This window comes from Crinia signifera, chromosome 7, assembly GCF_055691185.1.
Source record: "Crinia signifera chromosome 7, ASM5569118v1, whole genome shotgun sequence".
Classification (NCBI taxonomy): Eukaryota; Metazoa; Chordata; class Amphibia; order Anura; family Myobatrachidae; genus Crinia; species Crinia signifera.
In genome coordinates, this window is record NC_139223.1 from 122,053,874 (window position 1) to 122,068,826 (window position 14,953).

Below are 14,953 nucleotides of genomic sequence, written 5' to 3' on the forward strand. Positions count from 1 at the left end.
ACATTCCCCATGTCATCAGCTGACGCACAGTTACCCAGGGCTCAGCCCTATGACTTTTCACCTTGCTCTCTGTTCTTAATTTACTCAGCCCTGGCCCCGGCAAAGGCTGGTGTATTCCCGACCACCCAAAGACCTTGCCTTTCCTGTGTAATTCCTGCATTCACTACTGAGGGGTTGCTGAAAAGCCGATGCTTGCTGTAACCATATAACTTCTATTCTTACTAAAAGGAAAACTGGGAAGATCCTGGAACTTCCTTAGTCAACACAGGTCAGTGTGGGAATGTTTCTTGACACTAGCTGTAAGAAAATATAGCCAAGGAACAAGGCGCACACAGCTCCTGACTTGTGGCCGGATGCACTAAGCTTCAAAAGGGATAAAATGGAGAGTGATAAACAACCAACCAATCAGCTCCCGTCTGACATTTTTCAAACACAGTCTGTGACAGGGTAGTTAGGAGCTGTTTGGTTGCTTGTTTATCACTCTCCATTTTATCACTTTTGAAGCTTAGTGCATCTGGCCCTTGGTGTCTAAACAACCATAAGGAACAGGGTACGGGTGTAAATGGAACAAAACCAAATATGAATAGTTTCTCCTCTGAGAATGTTATCAAGTCCTATAAAATTTAATAATCGGTGCATTATAAAACACTGTGACATTCCTCCCATTATGGTTTCGCAATAAGAGGATGTAAAATCAATTAACGCCCACCTAATCTGGATCCAGTATTAACACCCAAAACCACAAGGCATCTCAGTATTGTATAGGAAGGCATGGATATAAGCACATAAGGAACTCCTAAATGGAGCTAGTTATCTAAATGGATATCTATCAATAACACGATTGTATAACATGCATGTTGGTGATGTCACGAGGAGACAGCTGACAGACTGCCAAAGCATATGTAACTACATACCAAACAGGAAAATAAGGATCATTTATGACCCAATGCTGAACTGCTACCAAACTGAGCTTAACCACACCCCAAATAATGATGCTCTGGTTATTTCCAACGCACATTGGGGAATATTGGGGGGTGCAACAAAAGGAAACGCCCCATATTGGTTATGACGTGTTTAACCAAGGTCTGAGCATCTTCTAGTACACAATATTCATGCCATGTTTAGCCATAATGGGGGAAATTTACTAAGATGTATATTCTACTTCACATGTGAAGTTGCTACGGGCAACCAATCAGATCCTGTCTACTATCTTCTAGAGGGTGCTAAATAAGAAGTAGATTCTGATTGGTTGCCCATAGCAACATCACATGTGAAGTAGAATACACATCTTAGTAAATTTCCCCCAATGTTCCTAGTTTATTAGCCAATCATATAATGGGGATGCTCACAACAGCACAGAGTATTAGAGGAGGCATGTGTGTGGATTGTTGGGAGGCACTAACCTGTCAAGTCATGAGATTGTGTTAGTGTGGACAGTTCGTCAAACGGCGGTGGCAAAATGATGTGAGCAGGGGAATGTAGGCAGCACGAAGTCCCAGGCTGAGAGTTATAAGGTAGAAGGAGCAGGGTTCACTAGTAGCACAGAGTTTATCAGGACATGAGCGATGGGTTCATGAGGACAGGTGTAACTGGGACAGTGTAATGATGTGAGAAGGGAATATCAGCTGAAAACCATTTAGAGAAGCAGCAGCAGGTCCCACAGCAGCAAAATTAGTGATTATAGAGGCTTCAAGTCAAAATGAACAATTATACATACCTCCCAGCATTGTTGGGTTTGTTATTAGGATTGGGGGTGTGGCTGCATCAGGGTGGGCGTGGTCACATCCTATGATCAGCAATTTAAAAAAAAATTACTATTTTTAGGATAATACCCAAAAAAGTACTCATGTATCAGTGCATGCTTATTACTCGCTGAACAGTCCCACTCAAACGCATCAAAATCCAGATGCCATGCCCTTATATGTAACAACATTCATAAATCCAACATGTTCATTCTGACAGTTATTTTATATAGCATGTGTAATAAGTACTGCAGAGTTCCTGTAGAAACATTCAAACCGCAGTACTGAAGATCAGGAAATCCCATTTGTTGCTTAGAATAAAAATATTTCTTATACTTTACCTTAAGAATCATGATCCACTATAAAATGACAAAAAATACAAAAAACACGTACCTTCCAGACTGTCCTCTCGGTGTGTGTTAAAATTGTCATAAGAGTCCCAGCGGATGAGTGGATCAGAAGTGTTGTAATCAACAGAGACACTTGGCCCATTCTCCAGGTGTTCCATTCCTGGTAAAGAAAGGTTTGGTTACTAAGAAAGACCTCAAAATGGCTTAAAAAGCGCTAAACAAATACAGAGCTGAAAGGCAGTAGCCCTCTGTGGTGTCAGTGTGCATATACTGTAGCTTATTTGAGGACATGTTTTGTAAATTACAGCAAAGAAGTAGTAGTTTGCGCACAGTTTTTTTCTGAAAGAGAATATGGATATTAGTGGATATTAGTGAAAAGGATGGGGAAGCAGAGTTTTATGGATGTTCCATTCTGAGTGGGGGGACTCACCATCATATCTACTCCAGATAAAGAATTTATGAGTGCACTTGGTACTGATGTCACTCATTACGAGTAAACTGGGTGGCTTCATATCAGCTCAGACTTGTAAACTAACTGTGTGTAAGCATAATGGGCCTGATTCAGACCTGACTGCACAGCTAATTTGCAGTGACCAGTGACCAGGCAAACACCACCCCACCAGATGAAATTCAGCCTTGCTAATTAATCTGTACACCATTTGAATAGATGTGTACAGCTTGCAAAGATGGCACAGCCGTGCAAATATTTCCCAAACCATTAGTATTCCACTCACCACTGAATGATTCCTGCACTGGTCACCACTGTCTAAAGGCTCTAAGAAATCCTTGAGCTAGCCCTGTAGTAGGCCGAAGCCGATTTCACACGCCCTCCCCTAAAATGCTTGGGGCACGAATGCGGTTTTTAACACACACCATTGATAAGACGGTTACTGCCACCAAAACCCGGCTTCCTGTCAATTACCTTGCAAATGGCTATCAATTAAAAAAGTAGCAGGATTCCTTTGCTGGATGGCGTCACGAACGTGCACTGTCACCAGGTGCATGCATAATCTATTAATAAGCACTTGTTGCGTGAATTCACACAGCAGCAATCAAGTCTGAATTAGGCCCAATGTGCTTCATGCCTCAGATGTCATGAACAAAATTCAAAGGCCTTTTACCCAGAGGAAGGCACAATACAACATCCTACAAGTTTCAAATAGGTAGTATCCTGAGTAATTGGAAGGGCCACACACATTGATGTCAGTCTCTTGAAAAAAGCAATGTGATCAAATCATAAATTCATGTTTCTGGGTTACTGATAAGAACAAAGGGTCCAATCCCAGGTCGAACTGGGCCAATTGCTAGAATGCAGGATGGTCTCTTAGAGGTGTGTTTGTCTGTGTGGTCTAGTACATTTACCAAAAAACAGACTTTTGCCCTACATCAAGTTCAAATGCTTCTTTGTTTACACGTTCCGCCTGACTGGAAAGAATGTGCAGTGGAGCCGGGAGGCCACAGGTTCATTCTGTCTCTGGGGTTCCTCTTATTCCAGCCCCTTCAAATGAAGAGAAAGCTCTTCCTCACTATTGAAACTCCTATGTTAGTACCAAGGGGGTTATTCTAGTCTATTCTTTCTGACAAAATCCTTCTTAGATGGACAAAACCATGTGCACTGCGGGTGGGGCAGATGTAACTTGTGCAGAGAGAATTAGATTTGGGTGGGGTTTTTCTTCAAAGTGAGATCTATATTGAAGTGTAAAATCATGCAGTCAGTATTTTCCCTGCACAGAAACAAAATAACTCACCCAAATCTAATTCTCTCTGCACATGTTACATCTGCCCCCATGCAGTGCACATGGTTTTGTCCATCTAAGAAGGATTTTGTCAGAAAGAATGAACTAGAATAAACCCCCAAGTGGTTATTTAGTATAGCACAGACATATAAATATGCTGGTAGGATAGAACCACAAATATAAACAAATGAACCAATGGGCACAGAGCACATTACTAAAATATACTGACAGTGGATCATCAAATCAAACACAAAAGTCTTATTTACGTAAAATAAAAATATACATTTCCTCTCACATTCTCAAAAGGAAATGATCTAAAAAAAAAGTTTCCTCACAATATTTTAATAAATGGACCCAACAATTATATGCATTGCAAATTGTTACTAAGCAAAGTTAGAACATCTGTACCTTGCGGGAAATCGTTCCCTAATTAAATCGCTAGACCGGAAAACCCAAGATTTCTGCATCGGGACAAAAGTTTATTTAAGTTCTTGCTTCAGCGAAAGCAGTGCTCATCGGCATGGCTGCCAGATACCACATTACTTCACTGTAGGCACAAGAGGCAAACTATTCACCACACTGATCTTACTGTATTGTAGCCTATTTAAGGTAGTTCTGTACTTCAAATGTGTTCTAATACTCTGCATGATGTGTCCTCCCACCGACTGTGATGGAGAGCTACATATATCAGTATCTTTCTCTGGAGAATGCCAAGTTCCAATAAATAAAAATATTTTATACATTCCTAGTAGTTATAGAATAAAAATCATAATTTTAAAGTACTCAATGAATGAACTGTGGTAATTACAAATGTTGGTTTTAAAGAGCAAATAAATCCACTATTACATGAATAACTTGTGATTTCAACTCGTTGGTGCGCAGTCTGGCCATAGTTATTCATTTTGTACACAGACTGTAATGTTATGTGTGATTACTTGTAACTTCTGTAGGTGATAAAAGATGGGAAAAGCTAGTAAGGGTTCTCATAAAATAAATAGCATGAAGCATGTATATAGCAGCGCAGTGAGTACCAAGTGCTTAATTCAGTGGTTCCCAAGTTGGGTGCCAAGTTGCCCTGAGGTGCCTCGGTGCACTGGCAGGGGTGTGATGGGTTGGTGGTCCATGACCATTTTAAATTATTTATAATTCTATATAAATAGGCAAAATCAGTGCTGTGGCTTTCCATAATAAAATATGTGGATGAATGGAAGAGCATCCTCACCACATAACTTAATAATTTAATTTTTTTTTCTAAATATCTCAGTAAGAAACGTGTGGCCTAGGGGGTGCTGTGAAAACAATTCTAAATCTCTACTTATTTGCATGTATAATTTTTATTGTCTGCAATTCAGCCTCACAGAGCAGACACAGAATGAATGACCGATTGATAGGTTTGCTTTCCAAAGTACTTTATGTAGATTTGCTGACTGAAAAATAGGAAGTACATTCCCAGCTATTTGACCTCTATAATATCCCATTAAGACTTCTTAAAGATGCAGCATGGAATTCACTTTTTTTATGGAACTGAACAGAGAAATTCATAGCCACTGGGCAGGTTAGTGAGCTTTAAAGATAACACACAGAGGATGACAACAAACAGCTTTCCTCTATATTTAACAAAATACCTGATAGATAAGGTGCATACACACAGAGCAATATTTTTAACAATATTGTTTATTTCTGCCTTGTGAACGATATCATGCAAAGTATCGGCCAGTGTGTACACAATGAATGATTTGTGCTATTGCATGTCGTTAACGATGGTTTCCGTTGCCTTTAAATGCAGCTCAATTTTGGCTATGTCATTAAAAAAAAGCTACATATTTCTAGACTCTAGCTAGATTTTTGTCATATGGTTCAGTGGGCCTTATTCTAGTTCACTCTTAAAAGGCAAATTCCTTCTTAGCTGGACAAAACCATGTGCACTGCAGGTGGGGCAGATATAACTTGTGCAGAGAGAATTAGATTTGGGTGGGGTTTTTCTTCAAAGTGAGATCTATATTGAAGTGTAAAAATAAAGCAGTCAATATTTTCCCTGCACAGAAGCAAAATAACTCACCCAAAGCTAAATCTCTCTGCACATGTTACATCTGCCCCCCCCCTGCAGTGCACATGGGTTTGTCCAGCTAAGAAGGAATTTGCCCCTAAGATTGAACCCTTACCTTTGAGGCAACACACGTTGCAAAATGAAGTCAATTGGCCGATGTCAGGTCTGCAGCCAGTACTAGAATCCTACTCTATGAAAACACAGATAGTACTTTGTACCTAGAACAATAAAGCTATATTCCTACCACAAAGTAACAGAAAAATCAATCAATCACTTGCTTGCAAATGATCTATTACAGAGAATTTGTTATACAGTAATGCATGGGACTGCGCATCGGACCTGAGGGGACATCAAACTGTCCCGATTTGGCCCAATGAGTCGGAATTGGCTCATTGTATGGGCACCTTAACTCTCTTTAAACAAGTTACAGTCGCCCCAACTGCAGTGCACATGGTTTTGCCCATGTTTTGAACAAATTTGTCCTGCAATCAGGTCTGAATAAGGCCCTTAATGCACACACAGTGCTATGTTCCACTAGACACTACTGTGGGTATAGTTTGGACAACTTTATTTTTGCTTGATGATCTTTTTGCAGTGTTTCTCTGGGCTTTATTTAAAGTACAGATGTGACCTCATACATCATTGCTGCAGTCGCACCAAACAGGTCCCACAAAGCTATGCTAGCATAAGGCATATTTTTTATGGAAATTTTGCATTCCGATGCAACTAGTATGCTCTTGGAGACTAATATGATACTGGTTTATGTGTGTGTGTGATAGCGTCTCTGAAACTAAATATGAAGTGCTACAATGTTGCAGCCACAGCTTTTCTCCAATACAAGTTCCATTGTGCTCTGGATGAAGACTGTCACATGCAGTATACAAGTGTCGACCGATACATTCTTGTCACATCGCCTTGAATACCTGGATCTAGCAGAGTTGCATGGAAGATGCTGGCTCGCTCTCGCAATGCATCTTGCGCTGCATGGCGTACTGAGGCTAGATGTATGGGGACACATCTGTATCTGAGGAGATGGCATACGAGTTAATGGTAAAAAAGTGAAATTCTCACCTTGGATCTTCTCAGGACCATAGGAGAAAATAAACTCCACTTTTCCATATTCTGGGAACCTCTCATCTGTAAGACAAAAACAGGGCTTGATTGTCCTATATAAAAATATATAGTTATTCCACGGTTGTCCACTAGGTAGTGCTCATAAGCTTCATCCACCCTGACCTGTAACACTTTTTGTTAAAAATCCCTCCTACAGGGTCAGCAAAACAACTTGCACCATTGCAGTGGTTGTGGCAGATAAGAGGAGGCCATCAATGCTGGACCACCCTAGCGAGGTCTCCACCGTTCTCTGATAAGTACTGGTCAGTGCATACAGAATGAAAACCCTAAAAACAGCTTATAAATATTCTCTATTCGCTAGAACCTTGATGGCTAACCTTGACACTCCAGCTGTTATGGAACTACACATCCCAGCATGCTCTGCATCAGATTTAGCATGGCCAAATAGCAAAACTGAAGCAGAGCATGCTGGGATGTGTAGTTCAACAACAGCTGGAGTGTCAAGGTTAGCCATCAAGGAGAACATACCCAACGTCATGCTGGTATACACATATCTAATGGGGTCTACATAAGGGGCGATTTGAGGGCTATTTCTAAGCTATATAGTCAAATGACGTCCCTACATTGCTCCATGTGTAGGAGCCATAGTGATAGCGATGTCAGGCCCTGCAAGTCACTATCGCCGGTGACTAATATCGATCATGCTGGGTAAATCTAGATAGATCGCCGGTCAGGGCCAGTGTTCTCACTGGAGAACACTGGCCCTGACAGATCGCTAAGCCCACATCGCTGGAACATTGCTGAGCAGCGCTGTGTGCTAAACCGATCTTGCTGAGCAATCTAACAGGAATGTAACATGTCCCTTTATTCTTTAGTTGGATCAGACACTCCATTTCCAACAAAGGTTTAAAGTTATAGATTAACATTGGGATAAATATTTAGAGATTTGTGTCCTCTCATCATCAGAGACTGTCATCATTACTGATTATTGTGCATCAGATGAGATATTGCCAGTATTGTAGCATCATGCATGTATCCAGCAGAACTAACACCTGACATGACTGCAGCATTAAAAGGTTCTCAGCATCAGATAATCATGTGAGGTCCCACAAAAAACATAAAAGATCACTACTAACTGCAACTTCATGGCTAATATTGGTTCAAGGCCAAAGGTCGCAAGCTGACGGCAACATGCTAAACCATATCCATGACAGAGAACAGGTGCTAACTGATTAACGTAAAGGACGTGGCTTATTTCCATGTCAGCACCCAATATAAAATATCAGCTTACGCATTGTGTGGAGCTTTTACACAGGCGGAGAAACTCAACTGCATTCATCTCACTGAGCACTGGGGACTGCATTCATCTCACTGAGCACTGGGGACTGCATTCATCTCACTGAGCACTGGGGACTGCATTCATCTCACTGAGCACTGGGGACTGCATTCATCTCACTGAGCACTGGGGACTGCATTCATCTCACTGAGCACTGGGGACTGCATTCAAATAAAATAGCAATTAAATGAGTATAGTGTGATAAAAAGCTGCCGGCATTTTCCTGGGCCAATGCTAATGAGAATTAGGAGACCCCCAATCAAAAAAAACAGGACAAAAGTAAAAAAGAAACAACAACCAAGAGATACTTCTTTTTACAGGGTATTAGATAGATAGTAGTTTACAGATTTGTGCATGCGTCGCAGACTGTGATGTGTCTCTCAGTGCCACAAACCCCACAGCATGATCAACCTGCTTTCTTGCATTTAAGTGTCAGTATTAAGCTTTAACAAGAGATAAATCCAAGGGTGATAAGGAGAGATAAACGTCCAGCCAATCACCTGCTAACTGCCATGTTACAGCCTGTGTTTTAAAAAAGTCAGTAAGGAGCTGATTGGCTGAACGTTTATCTCTCCTTATCACCCTTGAATTTATCTCTTGTTAAGGCTTAATACATCTGCCCCAGAGTTCCAGAAAATAGGGTGTCGTGTCTGTCTCATAATCTTGACCAGCTTTACTGGCCTTGGCAGTGTGATTTCATGGACATCCTAAGTAACCTGAACAGAGCGCATGCAATGGGAGGTTTCTGAGTACCCCCAAATTCCCCCTGATCAGTACTGGCCGGCAGGCACTATCTACAGCTCCAATCAACTGACTGGGCGCAGAGTCTCTACAGAGCTGCCATCAGTGTCATTGCTGCAGCCTAACCGATGCGTAAACAGAACACCACCCCCACTCCCAGCCTAACAGTACCACTCCCTGCATATTATGTTCAGGATGCCGGTAGTTGTTGGGATCAAGGCCTGACATCCTCACTGATGTCGGCAATCTGGCACTGGTCTCTGGGCAGTAGTCAGGATGCCAACGTCACTGACATTCCCTCCGCCGGGATGCTAAATGCATCATGTACAGAGGACATCCACTGCAGTAGCATTGTAAAAGGCAGTATATTATATATAGAGAGAACCACCCCCCATCCCCCCCACCTATAAATCCTTTGTTTACCCCTACTGAATGTTACCCAGATGTCTGATGTCATGTAGAAGGATCTGATGTTGCCCCTTTGGACACAGCAGTGGATCAGACAAGCCTGCAGCGGCTGTATGGTTGCTTAGGAAGTTATGGTATAAAACACAGACTGACTCATGATAGACAGTCATATGGTCGAACACTAATGGTAGACAGTTACAAGGTCAACAGGGTCTAAAAGTCGACAGGGTCTAAAGGTCGACAGGTAAAAGGTCGACATGGTTAACCGGTTTTGAAATGAAAAAGGTCGACATGGTCAAAGGTCGACAGACAAAAGGTCGACAAGAGTTTTTATTGTTTTTAGGGTGTCAATGTTAAACATAGGTCGACATGGACACTGTACCGCGTCCCCTTGCATGGCTCACTGTGCTCGGCACACTATTTTATTCTCCCTCCATGCCTAATGGATGGTAGGGCATGCAATACCGCCTGTCCGCACATGTAGGCTGAAAATTTTGTAAAACAAAATGCATGTCTACCTTTTTCATGTCGAACTTTTGACCATGTCGACTTTTAGACACTGTTGACCTATTGTGTGTCTACCTTTAAACCCTGTCGACCTTTTGAATGTCTACCTTTTGACCCTGCCGACCTTGTGACTATCTACCAGAAGTGGTCGACCATATGAATGTCTATGATCAGTCCGAATAGCGCTTAGGATGCCTCTTGTGGCTTTAGCATAATGCAGCACAGCTCCGACCGATGGTTTTGCAGTGTCAGTGCTACAACGTTCATCACTGAATCAGCCCCTGTAACCTTAAATTGTGCCTAGAATAGGGCAAAGTATATGTACAGTATGTGAAAATGCCCTATACCAAGCCCAGCACATACATGTATAGAGTACAAATGGAAAAATAACAATAAAAACAGAACGGAAACCATTCATGACATTATCATTTTGCCAATATTTTGGCTTTTTTTCTGAGTGATCATGCTGCAAATATAATCATTTAGGAATCAGCCATACTGCCCCCACCAGCCCTCAATAAATTGTCCTGCGGGGCGTCTCAGGCAGAGACAGTTGATGATTGCAGCTTAGCTGTCTCCTATTGTTCCCGGCTTCTGTCATTCCCATGATAGCAGTTATCCAGATAAGCAATCCAATGCCATAATATTTATACTACTAATATACTGACTTGCAGGAGTTCTGGAAACCCAGTTCATATTGATTGGTGGCTGCCATCTCGTAAACATTGTCAGAGAAAATACTTTGCTTCCACAGTCTATAGTACTATGGGTATGTAGTATGGGTACTAATACTATAGCAATAAGAGGTCGCTCAGGGTAGATATTTATTAGCAGCAAGTGATACATTCTACCCCCAAAAAGTTTACAGATTACAGCTATGGGGCAGTTTTCAATGCTGGCGCATGGGTTTTTTTTTACACCGAGGATGGCATATTTTCGTATTCAATGTTAGGGAGAAACTCTTGCCATGTTCTGATGGCGAGGATGCCCTTAAATGGCTAGGTTTGCCACAAATGCAGTGAGTCCGCTACATCTTGTGGTGAGCCCCGCCGTTTTGATGGCCACACTTGCTGGTTTCCACCTAGTCAAAAGGAACCAGCGAGGTGGAAACTGCGAGTGAATACCCCTCTATGCCTATATCACAGCATATGATATAATACTACATATATATATATATATATATATATATATATATAGATATAGATATATAGTTCTATATTCCCAGAAGGCTCAGCATGCGTCTTAAACCAGGATAACACATTTTGCCTCATTTCCACTGAATCTGGTCTTTCCTGGCTACTCTCTACACGTAGCTATTAGAGGTGTGTGTTCCCTGTACACCGCTCTCCCCTAATTACCAGAGCCCTGGCCATGACCCTCCTCCACTGCACAACAGTGCTTTGGATCACACAGTTCAATGAAACACCTGAATGTACCTTTAAAAGCGTCATCCAAATCCTCCTTCCCAAATACAATGCCAAGATCATGGATAGCACACGTGTGAAACTGCACACGGAATATGACGTCACGTGCTGGGCTGCGGAACGTCTTGTGATAACATTTGAGCTGCATATAGAGTACAGAAGATATTTAAAGTGTGGAAAATTCCAGTTGCCCCTAACCTTGATCTAAAACAATTTGACTGAAACATATTAAGCATAACTACATAAGAGAGTGATAGTTACTGAATAGTAGAAAGAAGCAGTATATACATTCTGCCATGTGTTCCTAGCTGTTTATAACCTTTCATAATGGTCTCGTTATGGAGCTAGATATAAAATTGTTTCAACACACTACAGAGCAGGTACAGGTGCCATTTACAGTGCACACACAATATGCATTTCTGTTACCTACTCCTACCAATACTGTATCTTCTCCCACTGCTCCTCCTGAGACTTTTTCTGCTCTGATTGGCTACAGATGGGCGACAAATACTCTCTAACCCCACCCAGTTTAACCTAACCTACACACAGACACAAATTTCTACAATGTATTTTTTAAACGGTCAATAAAAATAACAGATAGAAAATTCGCTAAAATCAGGGGGTGCTAGGGTTTGGGCAGCATTAGACATGGGGGGGGGTTAGAGTTAGGCTGCGGGGGCGGGGGGATGCTGTTTGCTGTTGCAAGGGAGGGTTAGGGGGAGAGGGTTAGGGTGCTATGGTGCCCCATCTTGATTCACAGATTAGGGTGCCGGGCCAGTCTTTTGGAGCAGCAGATCCATAGTGAACATAACAGAGTCACAATAAATAGAACATATACCAAAATTGCAAAACTGTAGCCACCTAACCTTCATAAACTGTGAAACAGCAAATTGATTCAAAATGTATAAGTGCTTAGTGTGGTCCACCAATAAAAGGAAAGACTAAGACAAAGTGCTTGTACCCGTTGAACAAACAACGTAACTTACCAAGATGTCACCTTTCAACAGCAAACCTGGCTCAATGGTGATGCAGATACTGGTCTGGCTGTCTCCTTGCACATTGCTAAAACGAACAAAGATTTTTGTTTATAAAAATAATAAAATCTTTAGCAACCACAACATATTTAGGGTTCACCATCTATGTCTTATTACCTGTACACAATAATACTTTCCAAATGTTGAATGCATTTGGGTTGAAACAAGTTCTAATATTCTACAAGGTGTGTCTATTAAATACCAGGACTGGGGCTAATACAACGGAATGAATAATAAAAAACAAACATACGTTTAATAGTCCTCAAAATAATCACCTCCGGCACTCACACACGTTTGTGCACGGCGGTACAAATTCTGGAAACGCGCTTCGTACTCCTCTGAAGATATGCTTCGAAGTTGAGCGGTTACGTTTTTCTTTATGTCCTCTACGTCCTGAAATCGATGCCCTTCCAGAGCTGTCTTAGGTTTTGGGATTAAGTAAAAGCCAGGAGGTGACAAATCAGGAGAATACAGAGGATGATTAACCTCTACGATGTCATGTCTCTTTGTTTCGGGATCATACTGGTAACACCAGGATTCGTCGCCTGTCACGATCGATTGCAGAAACGACGGATCTCGGTCAGCTGTGTCGATTAAGTCCCCACAAGCTTCCATTCTGCATTGCTTCTGATCGTCTGTCAAAAAATGTGTCACAAACCGCGAACAAATCTTTCTCTTTCCCAAATTCTCCCTCAAAATCTTGTGCACCGTGTCCTTGCCCATATTTAACTCGTCCGCAAGCATCCTAATTGTCAGTAACGCGTAGGTTTCACTCTGCGTTTTCCCAATTTTGAAACAAAACTTGATATTCACTCTTTGTTCCATCACTGATCGTGACACATGCTCTAATGAATCACCTGCGTTTACCTTCTCCAAACCGGAAATGCTGACGCAATCACTGCGCATTTGTTCCACCTTCGCGCCTCATTGATTACGCTATCACATCCGCATGATGACGCATTCCTACACATTTTCATTCATTAACTACACGTACAGTCCTGGAATTTAATAGACACATCTTGTATGATCTCCAATAGCAGTTAAGCTTCAGGGTTTGCAGCTCATATTTATGGGTATATTCAAGGCTCTTTAGCGAGCTGTGACGGCGAGCAGTGCTGATTGCTCGCTGTCACAGCCCTTGCACCTGCCATTTCCACGACACAGGGTTTTTACAGCGAGGTGGAAACGGCGTGTGCGGCCGCCAAAACAGCGAGGCTCGCAGCTAAATGCAGCGGGCTCCCTGCATTAGCCGCAAACCTTGTGAGAATCCTCCCCATCTTCTGACAGAATCATAGTTACCTACCCTCCTGCATTCTGCAGGAGACTCCCTGAAATAGCAGCAATCTCCCTCTCTCCCTCATTAGTCTAGCAATCTCCCTCATTTCACCTAGCCCATATTACACTGTCACATTTTTGGGAAAAAAGGAATGAGAGACAGATAGATTTACATTGAATCATCAGCACCATTTCCCAGCACTTTACCATGTATAGTATCTCTTACTAACTGCTTTGGGGCTCATCTACATTTGGATCTAAGTAATTTTAAAAGGCTCCTCTGAGATGTAGCAGTAACACCCACGCTTCTAGGTGCCACGGTCACAATCTTTTTTCACAATCTCTCCATATATGGAACTAGACACGCCCTTTGGGTGGAGCATGACACGCCCCTTCAATGAGGCGCTGTGCAAAATTCTACTACCAACTATAATCTCCCTGAAACTGTTTTTCAAAAGTAGGCAAGTATGCATTGAATACACCTTATAGTGGGGATATGTGCAGGGCATCAGTAATAGGCCCATCATCGTGACAGCAGGATGAGCGGACCACAATTTTAATCATAAATCAAGAGTATTACAATTGCATATATATATTTTCCACACAAATTGATGCAATTTGTATACTTTATTTCTTGAGATATTGGGTCTTAAGTGTAATAGAGGGTACATACGGTGAGATATGCACTATTTTTCTATTTGATTTTGTTTATAGAAGCAAAATCGAATCGAAAGCGAATGCACATCGAATGCTTTTAGCAGAATTTGATGCAGATTCGATCCCGATGCGCACTCCCGTTCAGTGTAAATTGAAAAGAAAATTACTCTTGCCAGGCAAGACCATATAGTAGAAATCAAATCGAAATCTAATCACAATGCCAGATCGAATCGAATGGAATATCGAATCGAAATTAAATCAAATTCCACATCTGACCATGTGTACCCACTATAAGGGTTCTACATGCCTACATGGCATTGGCCTCATCTCCTCCACTTCTTACAATAGGACCCTGAACATGTTCAGCTCCAGGCTCATGAGGCCCTTAATTCAGCTTTGAATATGTGGGTGGAGTCATTAACATGGTAACATCATTGGCAGAAAGTAAAACTCATGCAGTGCAGGAGGCGCACCCACGGTAACCATGGATAGCGAGGAGTAGTGTACGAGGAGCAAGTAAAAAGCAGGAAGTGACCAGGGAGGGTCATGGGAAGGAATGTAACACCACTGTAAACAACCCAAATATGTTGAAGTCAGCATGACAACGAAACTTGACCAGCTA

General features: G+C 41.9%; 1 protein-coding gene across 8 annotated transcripts in view; it reads right to left on the minus strand.

Moving 5' to 3' along the window:
* Positions 1-14,953, minus strand: part of TNS1 (tensin 1) — a 564,007-nt gene that overhangs the window by 90,065 nt on the left and 458,989 nt on the right. For all 8 annotated transcript variants that reach the window (XM_083153686.1, XM_083153691.1, XM_083153689.1 and 5 more), the window contains 5 exons: positions 12,352-12,427; positions 11,378-11,507; positions 6,947-7,012; positions 2,136-2,252; positions 1,718-1,786 (listed from right to left, as the gene is read on the minus strand). In XM_083153686.1, coding sequence (XP_083009812.1) covers positions 1,718-1,786; positions 2,136-2,252; positions 6,947-7,012; positions 11,378-11,507; positions 12,352-12,427 — 458 coding nt within the window. The remainder of the gene's footprint in view (positions 1-1,717; positions 1,787-2,135; positions 2,253-6,946; positions 7,013-11,377; positions 11,508-12,351; positions 12,428-14,953) is intronic.